The sequence below is a fragment of the Drosophila melanogaster genome, chromosome X (genome assembly GCF_000001215.4).
Source record: "Drosophila melanogaster chromosome X".
NCBI classification, from domain to species: domain Eukaryota; kingdom Metazoa; phylum Arthropoda; class Insecta; order Diptera; family Drosophilidae; genus Drosophila; species Drosophila melanogaster.
The window spans coordinates 15,486,907-15,502,072 of NC_004354.4; the positions used below are offsets into that span (position 1 = coordinate 15,486,907).

General features: G+C 41.5%; 1 protein-coding gene and 1 long non-coding RNA gene across 5 annotated transcripts in view; one reads left to right on the forward strand and one right to left on the reverse strand.

Annotated features, from left to right (window-relative positions):
• Nucleotides 1-15: 15 nt before the first annotated feature.
• The window catches only part of Gmap (Golgi microtubule-associated protein), a 24,302-nt gene continuing 9,151 nt past the window's right edge, over nt 16-15,166 (forward strand). For 2 of the 4 annotated variants that reach the window (NM_001370008.1, NM_176734.2), the window contains exons 1-2: nt 16-569; nt 635-727. In NM_001370008.1, the coding sequence (NP_001356946.1) occupies nt 336-569; nt 635-727 (327 nt within the window). In that variant the 5' untranslated portion in view covers nt 16-335. Of the gene's footprint in view, nt 570-634; nt 728-2,974; nt 3,290-12,101; nt 12,557-15,166 lie in introns of those variants that run through there. The other 2 variants (NM_001298345.1, NM_176735.3) reach the window with 2 other exon arrangements.
• lncRNA:CR44888 (long non-coding RNA:CR44888) lies at nt 10,617-10,956 on the reverse strand. Its single transcript, NR_123918.1, has one exon. It is a non-coding gene; the product is annotated as a long non-coding RNA:CR44888 (long non-coding RNA).

The window sequence follows — 15,166 nt, forward strand, 5'->3', positions numbered from 1 at the left end:
CTGACGATAGGACGTCGGATATCGATACCATATCACAAACTAATAATAAAAATAATAATAAATAAGAGAATTAATACTACTAGAACACAAACAAAAGCATATAAAGCTTACACATCCTTTATTAAAACAAACAGCCAAATTGGATTTAAATTGTGGAACGAAGCAAACAGAACCGCTTGAGTTTGTGCCACTGCCACGCAAAAAAAATTATCGTTTCCAAAAAACTAAGCATACTTCATCCGAAATTAGCAATCAGCTAGCCAAAAGCGGAGTGATCTCGTCGAGAAGAGCCACGCCCCCTATCCGCCCACGCTGCCCAGAAGAGAGCAGCGAAGATGTCGTGGCTGAACAGCAGTCTCAGCCAGCTGAAGGGCCAACTAACCAATCTGGCGCAGGAAGTTCTGGCCGAAACGGCAGGACCCGGCGACTTGGAGTATGAGGGACATCAAGCAGGAGGTGCTAGCGTCCAAGACGCCGAGCAGCAGGCCAAGACAGCCCTGGAACTGCTGGCCGAAACCCAGGAGCAGAAGGAGCAGCTGGACAAGCGGTGCGAGGAGAAGGATCGTGAGGTAAAGCCAACTCACAGTCACTTTTGCGGCTTCTTCACCAATGGCCATCCGATTGCCCCTTTCAGATAGCCGCCCTGCGCCGAGAACTGGCCAAAAGCAAGCAGAAACAGGAATCCCAGCTGGCAGCCAGCACATCAGCTACGCGGGAACCGCAGTTGGTAAGTGACGTTTGATCCGAGGGACCTGCAGCTGGCCCCCATGTGGCCATGCCACATCCGGTGCCCACTCCGTCTTCCAGGAAACATTGCACTCCGGCGTGGAGTGGTGTTTGACCGGCTTTATCTTTCAAATAAGCGATAAGCCCAGCTCTCGCGCTCTCTGTTTCGCTTTTGGCCACATATCCCTGAATTAATATTTAAACTGCGATAAGCTAGGAGTCGGCACTACCCTAGTTTTATCTGCACTTCTCGCGTTTACCTGATGCCACATTGTATGCTTCACACGGAGAGAAAAATGGTTGCAGTGGCATATTGTTGTTTTCCGTGGCACGATTACAAAGCGCTAGAATTCACCGATTTCTGTTTTGCCAACAATTAAAGGGGGGTTTAAAATAAGCCAAGTTCTCGATTGCAAAGAATGTACTAATAGTATGGCAGGGTAAGCCATATTTCATTAGAGCGTCTTGAGCTTTCGGATTAGCAATCTAATGCTAAAAACGGTTTTATATTAACTTTCTCCTGGATAAATTTGAATTTGAATTTAAACTGATTTTTCATTTGACATCCATTCACCTTTTTCCCCGTGCAACTTCTATTTGATTTCACATTCGGTGGTGTTTGGTGTCTGCTATTTGCCTGGCTGTCATAAATCCCTGGTCTCCTTTTCGATCACCCCATATGCCTGTTAGCCTTATCTAGGCGTGCTGCTAACCCTATCGCTCCATAGCCCTCCGTTCGCCAACTGCTTGTTCAATTTACCGAATTATTTCTGATTAGGCAAGTTACTGCAGCGCAACCCCAAGTGTCTGATATTCCCGTTGAAAATGCAGGGTGACGGGGTTGCATTTGGAGCCATTTGGTTTGGTCACTGGGGCGATGGAGATCTTTCTGAAGCACAACTGTACCAGATTTTCCATAGTCACCTTAAATATAAAAAATATGGCTTTTCACATTGTAGATCTAGTTTTAAAATACTAAATGACATGCATATATAACCATAGCGTTAGATGTTATATTTTTTTCGAAATGATTGAATTACTCTTTGGCAATTTTATTAGAATCGTAGATACTTTATTTAATTCTTAAAATAATGAACCATTGTATTATGATCTAAAGTTCAAATCGATCGCATTGCCAGTAGGTAAAAAATTAGAAATCCCAAAGACTTTACAATATGGATTACGAGTATACTTTCAAACTGCCTGCTTTTTGAAATTTACGGTTCTTTTAATATAATATAAAGTTTTGTAGTTTTTTGTTCATTAAAAATGCTTTTAAAATTGATTGTTTAAAAAACATCAAAATATTTTAATCAATTTATAATCAAATACAATATGATATATATTTATGTTAATTTAACGTGCCATTATGATTTGCCAGATTTTTATTTGCTCTAAATCCGGTTTTGGTTGCAGCTTAAATTGGCAAATTGATCTTTCTAGTTTCGGCCATCATTACTCATGTTTTATATTTGTTTCTGATTAGCTAATCGATTGTGTAAAAATGAGTTCCTATCAAACATGCGAAGCATAAATTATGAGGGAAAATTGCATCATTTAGTACGAATATTCAGAGATAAACCATAAATACTCATTCCTTATCGGAGCTGGCGAAATCTGAACAGTAAGCAGTTGGAAAATCGATACGGATATCTGATACATATATATAATTCTTTCATGTAAGCGATTTTGATCTATTCTTTTAATTTAATGTCGATAGATGAATGGTTGCTCTAGTCAGCTAATTCAAATCTTGATCTTCTTGAGTAAGATATGACTTAATCGGCTCAAACTTTCATCATTTCATCATTTGATTTCTATATATGTGGATATATGTTTTCCCAGATTTTTCCTTCTGGGCTATCTCGCATGTACTATCTAAAGATAGCCATATCTTTTGGATCGATAGTTGGGTCACCATATTGTTTTGCATAATTGCGCCAGGCGACCGGCGATAAGTGTGCCCTCGTCCCCATCTCCATCCCCATTCCCATTCCCATTCCCATTTTCATTCACATCCCTCATGGCCCACCTCCACTGCCACTACCAACTCCTACTCCTCCTTCGTGAATATGGCAATCTGCTCCTGCCAACCATTATCATCCCCATTAGGCGGGCATTTGGGACATCTGCATGGCACCATGCTCGGGTTATCTTATCCGGGCCAAGCTGGCCAGGATCGAGGGGGTTGGTTGGCTGGATTGCCTGGATCCGGGGGCCTATAAAAGCCCGGTTCACCTGCTGGCTGGCATTCATTCGGTTCCGTGTGATCGATTCACGTAGGCCCGCATAAAGTGTTAATTTCTACTCAGTTTCTTTCTCATTCGGTGGGCACAGTTTTGGCCTGAAAAATTACAGAAAAGAAAAAACGCAAAACAAACGCGATTTGCATTTGAAAATCGTGTGAAATTTTCCTCCAAAAAGAAGGTCAATTTTTCTTAACATTTTTTTTTGTTTGTTTGTTCTTTGCATTCATTTTTTATTGCCGGAAGTCTCGCGACGACTGCATTTTAATTTTTTTTTTCGTGTGTTCTGGTGTGTACTTTTGCTCTATTTATTTTGGGTGAGTTGAAAATTACGTAGATAGTGTGTAGTTTTTCGTGTTCATTCCCATATGCAACAGGAAAATTAGTCTAATTGTCAAATTTATGAGCGCAATGATTTGATGACTTTCGGTGAGGAATTAAAACTCCAAAACTCTAAAACCGAAAAACTCAAAAACCCTCGACACGCATCTGGCGTTGATAATAAGCCACGAAAATTGAGCTAAATGGTAAATTAGGGGGGATATTTTAATAAAAGTCCATTGTTCAAAAGACAGCTTAGGTAGGCAAACATGTTTGTCAAAATATTTGGCTTTCTGTATTCAATTGTATAAATATATTCGTTATTAGAAGTTTTACCTGTTACTGTACCTAACTAATGGTAAAGTGAGTTATATAATGTCTAGCTATGTTTATTATGAAATAATGATTGCAGATCAATAATTATTTAGTTTTCTTCTGTTAACATTAAGTTGATAGCTTTGTAATTTATCATCCGATATCTTCAAACGAAATTCGACCAACAGATGGCGCCACTCAATGGCGCGACATGTTTGTGAAATTGAACGCTTAAGTTTTGTATTCCATGCGCCCATTGGATTGCTTATGTATTCAGTTGTCTATGTTTATATACATTTTCCTTACCCAGTTTTCTGTATTTACGTATGTGTATCGAATGTTGCGCTCGATGTGCATAATAATCGTAATTACCGTACATATCATAGAACTCCTGTGCTGATGGCGTTCATCTTGCACAGATTTCATTAGAGCGGAAATGCTGATTGGCCGCTTGGTTGGCTCACCCGCTTGGGTCAGTGGGTGGCTGGTGGTGGGGGGGGGTGTTCAGGTGGTCCGCTGGGCAGTTGCTCCATTTTTTTTTTCTATATTATTTTTGATTTTGGACACGTCAACCGTCAAGAGCCGGAGCGAAACCGAAACCGAATCGAGTTCCATTTGATAAACGCGGTTTGTTACGCTCGGCCAAACTGTGTCAAATGTGTCCCAGCTGCACTTGTTACTACCTCAGTTCACCTGGATGTCCCCTCGCCGCCATCTCCATCACATTCGACCATCTAACCAATAATCGGGCGACTGTGGGCGTTATTTCCCCATTGGCCACGGATCGCGAGTGCTCCGTGTCCGATATGTCATCATTCTAAACGTTTTCATTCCCAGTTCCAAGTTCCCTGTTCCCTGTACCCACTTCCCAGTTCCCAACCCCCTCAAGCTCCTTCGAATTCGAAATGGCATGTTTTGCATTGGGGGCTAGAATCAACTAATTGGGGGAGCTGTGGCTAATGAGTTACTTGCATCGCAAAAAAGGGGAATAATTCCAGATAAAATATATACGATTGCCTTGCAATTGATTTAAATGATTACTCTTTAGTTTATACTCATGTTTTAATGGCATAAATGCTTTAGATTACCACTATGTGTCGCGCTAGTGATCCACATATTATTTAGAGCCCAACGAGGCACAATTTGTGGAATATGGCATGATTGCGATTGGGTTTCGAGTCGAAAATGACGCCTAAAGATCATTTGTATATATCCTAATACAATGTTCGATATCCAAATCATTAACACAAGACTGTTTCAATACGGATATTTTATGAACTTTATCCTTTTCCATTTGTGGTTCCTTTTGTTTCCAAAAACCACAATTACACCTATTAAAATCGAATTTACCATTGCCAGGGTAACTTCTTGTCCATAGAAATCCACTCAAGTTGGTCATAGTTTTTTTTTTTGTTTTTGTGAAAACGTATTTAATAATCGGCAGTAACTATTGTTTGGAGCTGTGCTTGTGGTCAGCGAAATCATTCAGCTATGATGATGATGATGATGATAATGCAATCATCCAATGTTGTTGTATTCAAGCACGAATGAGAATGACATTTAAAATTTTTTTTTTTTTGTTTGGTTTTTGTCTCAACGGAGTGCCTGGCATTTTTGTTCAGTTGCTGTCGTCGCCCAGCCACCCACCAAACCACCCACCAAACCACCGACCAACCACTAACCACCACCCACCGAACTCCCGACTCCAGTTGCTAGCAACTGACCCACGGCCAATGGGATGTCAAACGTTGCATGTCGCTAAGTGCAGTTGCAGTAGTTGCAGTTTAAGTTGCTGCTGCTGCGTTGTTGTTGCCTTTGTTGTTTGCTGTCAGTGGAGACCTGCAATTATTTAATAACATTTGTTGTTGCTGATGACTGACATTGTTCGGCTGCCCGTGGGTTCTCCTATAAACAATCAACGAAGCGAGCGGCCAATTTTCACTAACTGCCACCAACAACTTCAAAAACTTCAACGGCAAAACGTGGAAAACGGAAAATGAGCTAGAAAATGAGTTGGACTTTTAAGCACCGCAGCTGAAAATGCTCTCTCTCTCTCTCTGTCGAAAACTTGTCTATAAAAAATGGGAAAGTAATTTTGTAATTTTGCATATTCAATTAGCCAGAAAAAAGGAGTAAATCACCCTGAATCTGTACCAAACTATCACATAATCGTGCAGGGGGAATACCTTCTGAAAGAGTATAATATTGTAATACGAACAATGCGGGGGTCTGGTACGCAACAAAAATCTTGGTCCAAATCAATTTGCTGCCTGTGAATGGGGACTTTAGTTTCAGCTTCCAACTCATTTTCGTTCTCAGTCACTTCCACTTCCACATCGAAATGCACAGCCACATCCACATTTACATCCACATATCCACGAACCACGTCCATTTCCGTTTCCATTTAGCTTCGCGTGCTTCTAACGAGCCGAGTCAGCTTTTGAGGCCTAAACGTCGCTGTCGAGGGGGGTTGCTGCTGCTGCTGCTGCTGCTATTCATTTGCCAGAGTTGCCATGGCCAGCAGTGAGTTGCTCAAATTGGCGTCGCGTTTAACCTTCGCACGTAATTGCATGTGTTTGGAGCCACCTCCTAAGATATCAGTCATCAGATGCACATGCAGAACTGTGGCACTGAGCGCAGGGTTGCTCTTTGAAGGGGATCGTGCGATGGAATTAGGGCTGATGGAAAAGAAATGGCCTGGCAGGGTTGCCAGCACCATGTGTGAAGCCTACTAAACCATTTCAAGTGTGTTATTTGTCATAAGGAAACGCACCTTAAATGAAACTTGAGTATACATATTGATTGTAGCTTTTGACCTATAGATCTTAATACTGAAACAACCAAATCCCCTTATTTCCTGCCAACGCCTACGCCCCCGAAGCTCGTTTATCGAAATTGGCCAAAATGCATTTGTCACGCAAGCTGCTCGCTCGCAAATCGCCATGTTCTGGCAGATTTGTGGCATTCTTTTGGCTGATTTATATCGAGGATTGACGGATTGCCAATGGCCTTCAATTGGAGCCCCGCACTCGCATTGTCAGTCTGCTGTTTCTTTGGCTCTATTCACATAACCTTCCTCTGGGCCACGTTGACAAAACGCTGCCGACTCTTGACTGGCTTGTTGGCTAGTGGCTCTAGGTCAGTTGTATATGGCTCCGTTTACCACCTACACCCCACCGACTGCCACCACCACCCCCTTTTAAGTAATTACGCAGCACCACCAACACCCACACCCTCTCCCCTCTGCCATGAAACAGCGGCCATTTGAAGCCGCAGTGAAAAATCTGGCTGAGTGGCGAACAAATGCTAATAAGCATTAAATTATGAAAAGATTTTTCGTTTGCAGGCCAGTCGGGCCGTAAATGACGAAATTTAAGCATCTATATATTTATGGCCCAGAGTTTTTGCACTGGAAAACCACTGTGGCAAACGGAAAAGGGGGTCGCGGAAATGTGGGGAAGTGGCAAAAATGGATGGGGGCTGCGTTTCGGCGATTTTTATTGGCAAGTCGCGCAGTTGCATAAACACCGGCGACCGGCGACGACGCCAAAATGGAAATATGTTCACCTGTGCGCCAAGGCAGAAGCCACAAAATGCAGCAACAACAAAGTGTATAAATTTCAAACCACGAAACTAAAAACTGCTAAAAACTAAAAAACGACAACCGGACAAGACGGTGAGCGCACAAAAAAAAAAAAAAACCAAAAATAAAAGAAAGAAAATTAAAATAACTAACAAAAAAGCAGAAACAAGAAGACAAAAACTAAAAACTAGAACGCCCAAATGGCCCACAGTCCATAAAATAGTCAAACAAATTGAGCGAACGAACGCAGCGATTTCCCCGCCACTCGTGGCATTTTCCAATTAGCCATTTTCCATTTTCACAAGCCGACTTTTCCAACAGGACCGAAAAATATACATATATGTAAGAAACCAAACTCCAGTTGAAAGACTTTCGCTTATCACTAGTTTGTCATTCAAATCCAATTAACTAAAATGAAATGTATTAAGATTTTAGTACATATTAACTATTTGCTCTTACTATTAATCTTAGTTTTTACGAATGCTTGATTTTCCCAACATTTTGCATAATATATAGACTTTAACTACGCATGTAGCCCAGTTCAAATTTACGTTCCAAATTATTTATTCAAACACGTTCAGTGTAATTTTCCAATGACGATAAGCATTAGTTTTCCTAAAAAAAAAACCCACTGTGTGTTTGCTCTAGCTTAAATGGAAATGGGATTTGTTTGCGTACAAGAAAAGTCATTTTTCCCGACTTCCTATTTGCCTTTTCACTTAGTTATCGTTAAAAGGGATCTTGGCTGGCTCAAAACGAGAACAATTGCAGCGTAGCAATGAAAAAAGATGTATATCATTTTTAAATGAAAAATCTAAAATTCAAAAAAGGATTGAGCGCAGTCCGTGAATAATTCGAATCTATATGTATGCAATATCATATGGAGAAGTGTTTTAAAAAGTATAAATGAGGTATATTCTATAAGGTAGATGATATAAGTTAGCTTTCAAGCATCCGAGAGACGATCTCTTCTTGAACTGCAGTCGTTCGCAACTGTATCTGTATCTCTAGCCTCGACTGGAGACCATCTTCAATTGAACCCCGTATTCGTGTATATATACGAGTATACCATATACATATATTCGCGTCTATGGTCGAGGTGTGCATCTTTGCATCTTAAATGGAACGGTTACGAACTGAACTGCCTGTGCGACCGAATTGAAGCGCGTTATTTGAATTTGATTTCTTGTCTTGTCTGAATTTTAACAGCAACGTGTTAAATGAATGCCAACACAAGAAACAGCCGTCGGCGGTTCGGTCTTCATCTTCATCTCCATCTCTATCTGTCTATCTATCTATCTATCTCTATGTCCATTCGTTGCCAGGTAACTAGTATCTACCCATCCGGAGATACTCGCACCTAGCAGATCGCCGATCTCCAAGTGCTATGTATGTTTGTGGCATGCTCTGCCCATTTACCTCGTTCTTTAGCATCGTCGATCCCGCTCCCGATCCCAAACGATCCGAGCTGCTCCAGATCGAGTTGGATGGTCGACGTCAGAGCTTCAGTGCTTTCGTCATCGATCCGTCTATGAATCGCATCCGTATCCGACAGTCGCCATCATCGCATTTGGGTCTCCAGCCGTATCTTTCTCTATTCCTCCTTCGGTGACCGCTTTCTTAAAGTTATGCACGTACCGCCTTTGTGTGCCTTTGGGTACCGTGTTTTCCACATATTGATCGAACGTGTGCAAATAAAATACAATTTAAATATTTATTATCTTTGCAGTTCGTTAGCATCTTGTATCTGCTTAAGGCAGCGGTGTGTAGTTGGACCCACTCTCGTTCGCGGGGTACTTAACCTAGTTAATTCTACTGGGTATTACTTCAGAATGAATGTAAAACTATTTGTGGTATTTTTCCAAAACGATCAATGATCAATGGTCTTAAAATAGTAACTGTTATATCCCTGCATTGGTTAACCTTTTTTTATATGGTATATTATCAATATAACTAGCTATATATGAAGTTATATTGTTACAAGGACATTCCCAAAATCCCCCCAAGAGTTTACGCCTCTGTTTTTGTCTCAATATGGAGTACTCTCTATTATTTCCGCCACATAAATGGGCGTTTCTTCGACATATTGGCTCGCTGAAGAAAGCACAGTGACGTATTCATTGAAATACGAAGCAATCCGAAGATGAAACCGAAATGGCAGCGAGGAAGAATTTATTATACAATCGATTTAAACAATTGGCGCCACAAAGACGGTGACTTTTGTGTGGGATATGGGCAAGGGGGAGTGAGGCGTGGCAGGGTTGGTGGAGCTTTAGTTATTGCAACGGGTGGGGAGGGGGAGCGGGGGTTGTGTGTGTGGTGTACTGTACTTAACGCATGTTAACGCCACTGTTAACTTGCACGCCCGATTGATATGAACGTGGAACAAGGAAGCTAAGTACAAGGGTCCCCCCTTTGAACAATTCGCTTTGCACTCGCAACCGAACGAAATGCATTTGAAAAGCGTGCAGATGTGTGTGTGTGTATGTGTTTGTGTGTGTGTGTGTGTGCATCTGTGTACTGGTGTTGCGCATTGTTGTGCTGGCTGTTGTTACAGTTGCTTTTTTTTTTCCTCCCATTGCTGATAAAAGAAAAGCCCCCAAAACTAATTAACGCCTGCAACGTGTTTGCTGCCAGTATATAATGACATATACCTACATTTTGTACATACTTACATATATATCACCAAGCATTGATAGTGTTCCCCCTTTCCCCCTCGCCCTCCCCATACCCATACTCTTCCTGCCCAACCAAAAAGGTGCGAAAGAGATGGCCACTATGGGCTTGGGGTCTAGACGATTGTGTGTGCTGTGTGTATTTCTACCTTCATGGGTTGACTGTATTTTTATCTGCTAATTAAACACAGACGCTCGATTGCGCCAGTAACAAATACAACAGAAACAGTGAAAACAGCAACTGAAACAGAAACAGAAACCGAAACCGTACAGAAACACCAGTAACAACAGCCCGCTTAAAGTCAACGACGTGGCCATATGGAACCACTAGAGAACCGCATATACCATATACCATATAATACCATATATCATATACTACATAGATGATATAGCCGAAAATATACTCTGAATTACGGCGAGGCAGTTTGGAATTGTGCTTGCACAGCGAAAAGATGAAACTACATGCGTTGTCCGGGTGTCGTCTTTCTTCATCAAATCTCTTGGGAAAGCAAGGAAACGCGACTGGTCTATCTAAATGGCACGTAATGCCTATGTAGCCAGCTTTTTGTCGCATCCTGCCGTCCCTTTCTAAGCCAAACCTTTTTTCAACTACTCCCCCCCCCCCCTCCATGCAACGATACGCGGGCTTATTTGTTTTCTTTTAACAACTTGCTATCTCTATCTCTGGACTCTCCCAAAAGGAACTCAAATGAGGGGAGTCTTAGGAGAGCTCAGCCAATACAGTGTAGGGTCTTAAGCTAGGAAATATTGTCAATTGCAGCATGTTAAAGATGCTAATTCCACTTTATTATGAAATTTTGGTACGGGTTCAAAGTTGCTGATGAATAGAACTGGCTCTTTATTCAAAGCAATGCACGTTAGAAAGATTTTGGGAATTTCGGGTCTTGAGATTACGGTTTTCAAAGATCGTCATAGAGTTGTCGGACTGTAGGTGTATTTTAGACGGCGGTGCAGCGTCGCCAGAAGTGGCAGAGGGGCGGTAGGACGGTTTGGGGGCGGGGCAGCAGAGGCGGTACAGACGATTGAGGCGATCGGAGAGCGGCCAGCAGAGAGCATACATCACTGAGCGCTGAGAACAAACAAAATGAGCAAAATAAGCAAATAAAGCCGTCTCCAGCGGTACAACAACAATAGCGACAACAACACCATCGCACACACACACACACGCACACACATAAGCAATTCTTTAAACAACACAAAAAGAAAAAAAAAGAAAATAAATAAAAACAACAACAAACGTCGCTTAATTTCAAGTTAAATAGCCGACGCGCATTATTTGAGTTTTGAAATGGAGAGCAAGTCGAAGTTGCTGGCTACGTGTGCATATCGCCATACATATGTACACATACATACATATATCCGAATCCATGTACAAATGCCCATGTACCCACATCCATCCCACCGCCGAGTGAGGTTATGTACGGCTGTCATGATAAATGTCTTACCATTTTATCCATTAACCCCGTCGCTGCTATCTCCCCACCCAGCGCGGTCTTTATCTCTGATTTTATACCTTTCAAATGAATCAGAGTTATGAATCATAGTCGCGATTGGTCGGGTTCATCAACTCAATGGCTATGTCCTTTGAACTGTTTTTAAACTGGGATCCAAACTCACCAAACTCATCAAAGTCTTGCTTTCATCACGCAGTTTTAAAGTATATCTAATGGGATCAGTATGACCATAGTTGCTAAGCAATAAAAATATAATTCAAACGCAAAAACGCTAATCATTCATTTAATGATGTGAAACTCTAACGTGACGTGCTGGAATTCGATAAAGCAAGTAACTGTGTAATAGGTATGCTTTTGATATGCTGGTAATATGTTTTTGATGGGTACCAGATAATAAAATTGATATTAAAGCTTGGTAATAATAATTTGTTATATTATATAATATAGATTAGCGTAGCTCGACTTTAGAGAATCCTTTACACATAACACATATAACCAAATATATAGTTAGAAACTAGAACTTCAAACGGTTTTAATAGTTCCCACTTAGCCTGAGTTCGTTTCAAAGATATGATGATCCTTATTCGCGCCATCTGTCGTCTCTTTCGCTCGCTCTTTCCCCACCGATGGCGCTTCGTGCTGCGCTTCGTGTGCTCGGCTCGACGACTTCGGCACTGGCTTCGTGTGCGGCTTCGGCTGCAGTTCCGTCGCATGCGATCGCCGCCGGTCGCTATTTCCACCGGCGCACTGCACGCAACAATCACTCGTCGATCGCTCGCTCAGCGGATCGGACGTACCGGTATTATCGCTCCTCCGTTGCCTCGGTCGCAATCGCTGCTCGCGTCGGTGCGGCGTTGCCACCCCCTCGAAACCGAAAACCCATTATAAAGTTTGAAACATATATATCCTAAACAGAACAATAAGTTTAACTAATTTTTTTTTGTATCGCTGCCTTAAAATTGTATCGCGTAATTAAGTGAAAAGTTGCATTACATTTGACTCTTGTTTTTTCCTCATTTTTTTTTCGAACAAAACCTATTATTTTTTTGATTTGTTTTTGCTTGTGATGAACGGAACGGAAAAGCCGAATGAGAACATATTAAATTAAAAAAAAAAAAAAATTGAAAAGACCGGAAAATAATTTGAAGGCAAAATTTACTGCCCAGCTGCCAAATCGAAATTGAAAATCGCCGCTCAGCTGACGAGTAAAAAACTGTAAGTTGTTGCTAAATGTAATTGTTGCCGTCAGTTAATAATGCCCATTAACTTAGCCGGTTGGTTCAGGGGGTCAGGGTGGGGGCCAGAAAGAGACGGGGCTAGTCGTAGAGTGACTTGGCTTAAACTTGAGCTAACTTGAGTTATTCCTCGCTTTTTTAGCCCCATCTCGCTTTTTTTTTCGTTTAAGCCCGCCTTGACTTTCGACTTTTGTCGCGTCTTGACATCTCCTCTTATTAACTATGTAATTTTCTCTTGGTTTTTATTGCACTGCATACACTAAATTATTGTGTTTATTATTACTCATTTGCCCGAACTCAAATTGCGAAAACATGGCGAAAAATAAAGTGTTCTAAAGTGTGAAATGTAGAGTGGCATTTAAATATGGAATTATTGTGTGCAATTCTATTCTATTCTACTACTAAAAGGTTTAAAACTTCCATTTGAATAGCTCAGTTTAGATCGAATTTTTTGTTAAGTGAAGAATTCGTAAATATGTCAAACAATTTTCCCGACTTCCCCAAGATTGATAAGTCTATATTGCAGACTTGGTTATAAATCTTTTGGGCTAAAACATCATAAATCCTGAAATGACTTTAGATTGTGTCATCACGAGAAGAGCACGTTTTAATAGAGTCATCACTACCGTCTGGCCAAAATGCCGCCAGACAACCGAATTCGAATTGGAATGGAATGGGGATTGGAATTCCGGAGATAAGCATTTGAAACTTTCCATGGGTTTCCGTATCAAGGTGGAGCACGGAGCACCAGCGTAATTGAGTTATGTCTTATCGTCATTGTTTCGGCCATTTAATAATTTGTCACTTTCGATTATATTGCTATCGGGCAGACTTGAAGGAGCTTTCATTTCTCTATCAGCTCATCAAAATGCCAGTTATTATATATTGCTAAGTAACTTTATTACATTAATTTGCTCTGTAATCTAATACTCGTAGTCCATCCGTTCGTTCAGTGCCCCTTTGGAGCAGTGCCTTTATGAGCACATAGCGAAGAACTTAGGTCAGCATTGTTTCCAGTGGTCTGTGGGACCCTCGGAAATCTCCGATTTGCTGACACCGAATTCCCGGTATCGCCAGTGTTTGAATTTCGCTGCAAAATGACGAGAACCGAACACCGAAATCCACAAATGGCCCAAAAACTGGAGCTCATTCTGATAAGCTCCGATTCAAATTCCGAATCCCCACGGCTCGGATTGCGGCATCCTAGACGAAATCAGGAGTGGGGTGCGTGAAATCGGATCGTATCGGAACGTATTGCATTTAATCGAGACGAAGGGTCGCTCCCTCGGGGGAGAATGAAGCACGCAGACCTTTCCCGGCAATCGGCTAATGTTTATTTATAAACAAAATACGAAATCCCAGTGTCCGGTGAAAGGGGAGAACTGCGAATATCTTGGTGCCATGGCACCGATAAGATAAGGAATCTGTGCTCTGGATGCAGACGTCAGCGGGGTGGCATGACTAAAGCGAAAGCGATTCAAATTAATATCGATCGAGCAATGCTCCGCACATTTTTGTTTATACTTCCCGATAATTGCACACTCTATTTGCACAAATACACTATCTTCGGCAAACCTGACTCGCTTATTTGACTGGCATAAAGTCTTTACTGGGAAGTTAGTGTATTCGATACTTATCAAGTTCAATTTCATGGAAATATTCAAGACGGATCGAATTCTTAAGTATATTTACATGTTTATCGGAGTGATGGAATAGCATTAAAAAACTTATTGGGGCACTACGTGCTATTCACTGTAACTGGGTTATTTAAAAATAATGGTTTACTTCCTAGAAGCTCAATTTCAAGAGAACCTTCACTATAAACAATAAGCATACGACTATAATTACACGCTTATCGAAGGGATTTAGTGCTATTTAAATATTCATTTAGCTCTAAATATTACTCTAACTATAAGCACAAGCTTAGATTTGCGCTATCAAATTTCAGTTGTATTTCTTTCTTCTATGACCGGCGTGACACATATGTGTGCTATTCTCTTTGGGGAATATCAAATGCAAAACTATTTCTTGCGAACTTCCGGTTGCTAGGCGACCAAACCGCTCCCTTCGAGAAACCCCAAGAAACCCCGAAAAGCGACGACAACCTGTTGCTTAACCCCTGTGAAAACAGCACCAGTTTATCTTATCGCGTCGGGAATTTTCGGTGGGTTCGCTCTCGCTTTTTATGGCTACTCAGTGCGTTTGTCTCTGCCCGACCAAATATCTTGCTATATGATAGGCGTCCAGATTATACATATATCATACCATATCGTATCGTATCACATCATATCATATGTGGCACGAATCGAATCGATGATCGATTGCCTTGTGGATCGTTGAGATCGGTGGCACAAATGGTGCCTTCCAGGTCGCGGACCGACGAGGGTGAATAATATTTCCAATATTTGTTAACAAAACACAAGTGTTATTTCACACCCAAACTACATGGCAGCCATATTCTCCGTTTTTCGTTCGCCGTTCTTCGATCTTCGTTCTCGATTCTCCGCTCTCCATTCTCCATTCTCCGTTCTCGGTTCTCTGTTCTCGATTCTCCGCTGGCTATTCGTGTTGATAACCCAGTTTGCACAAG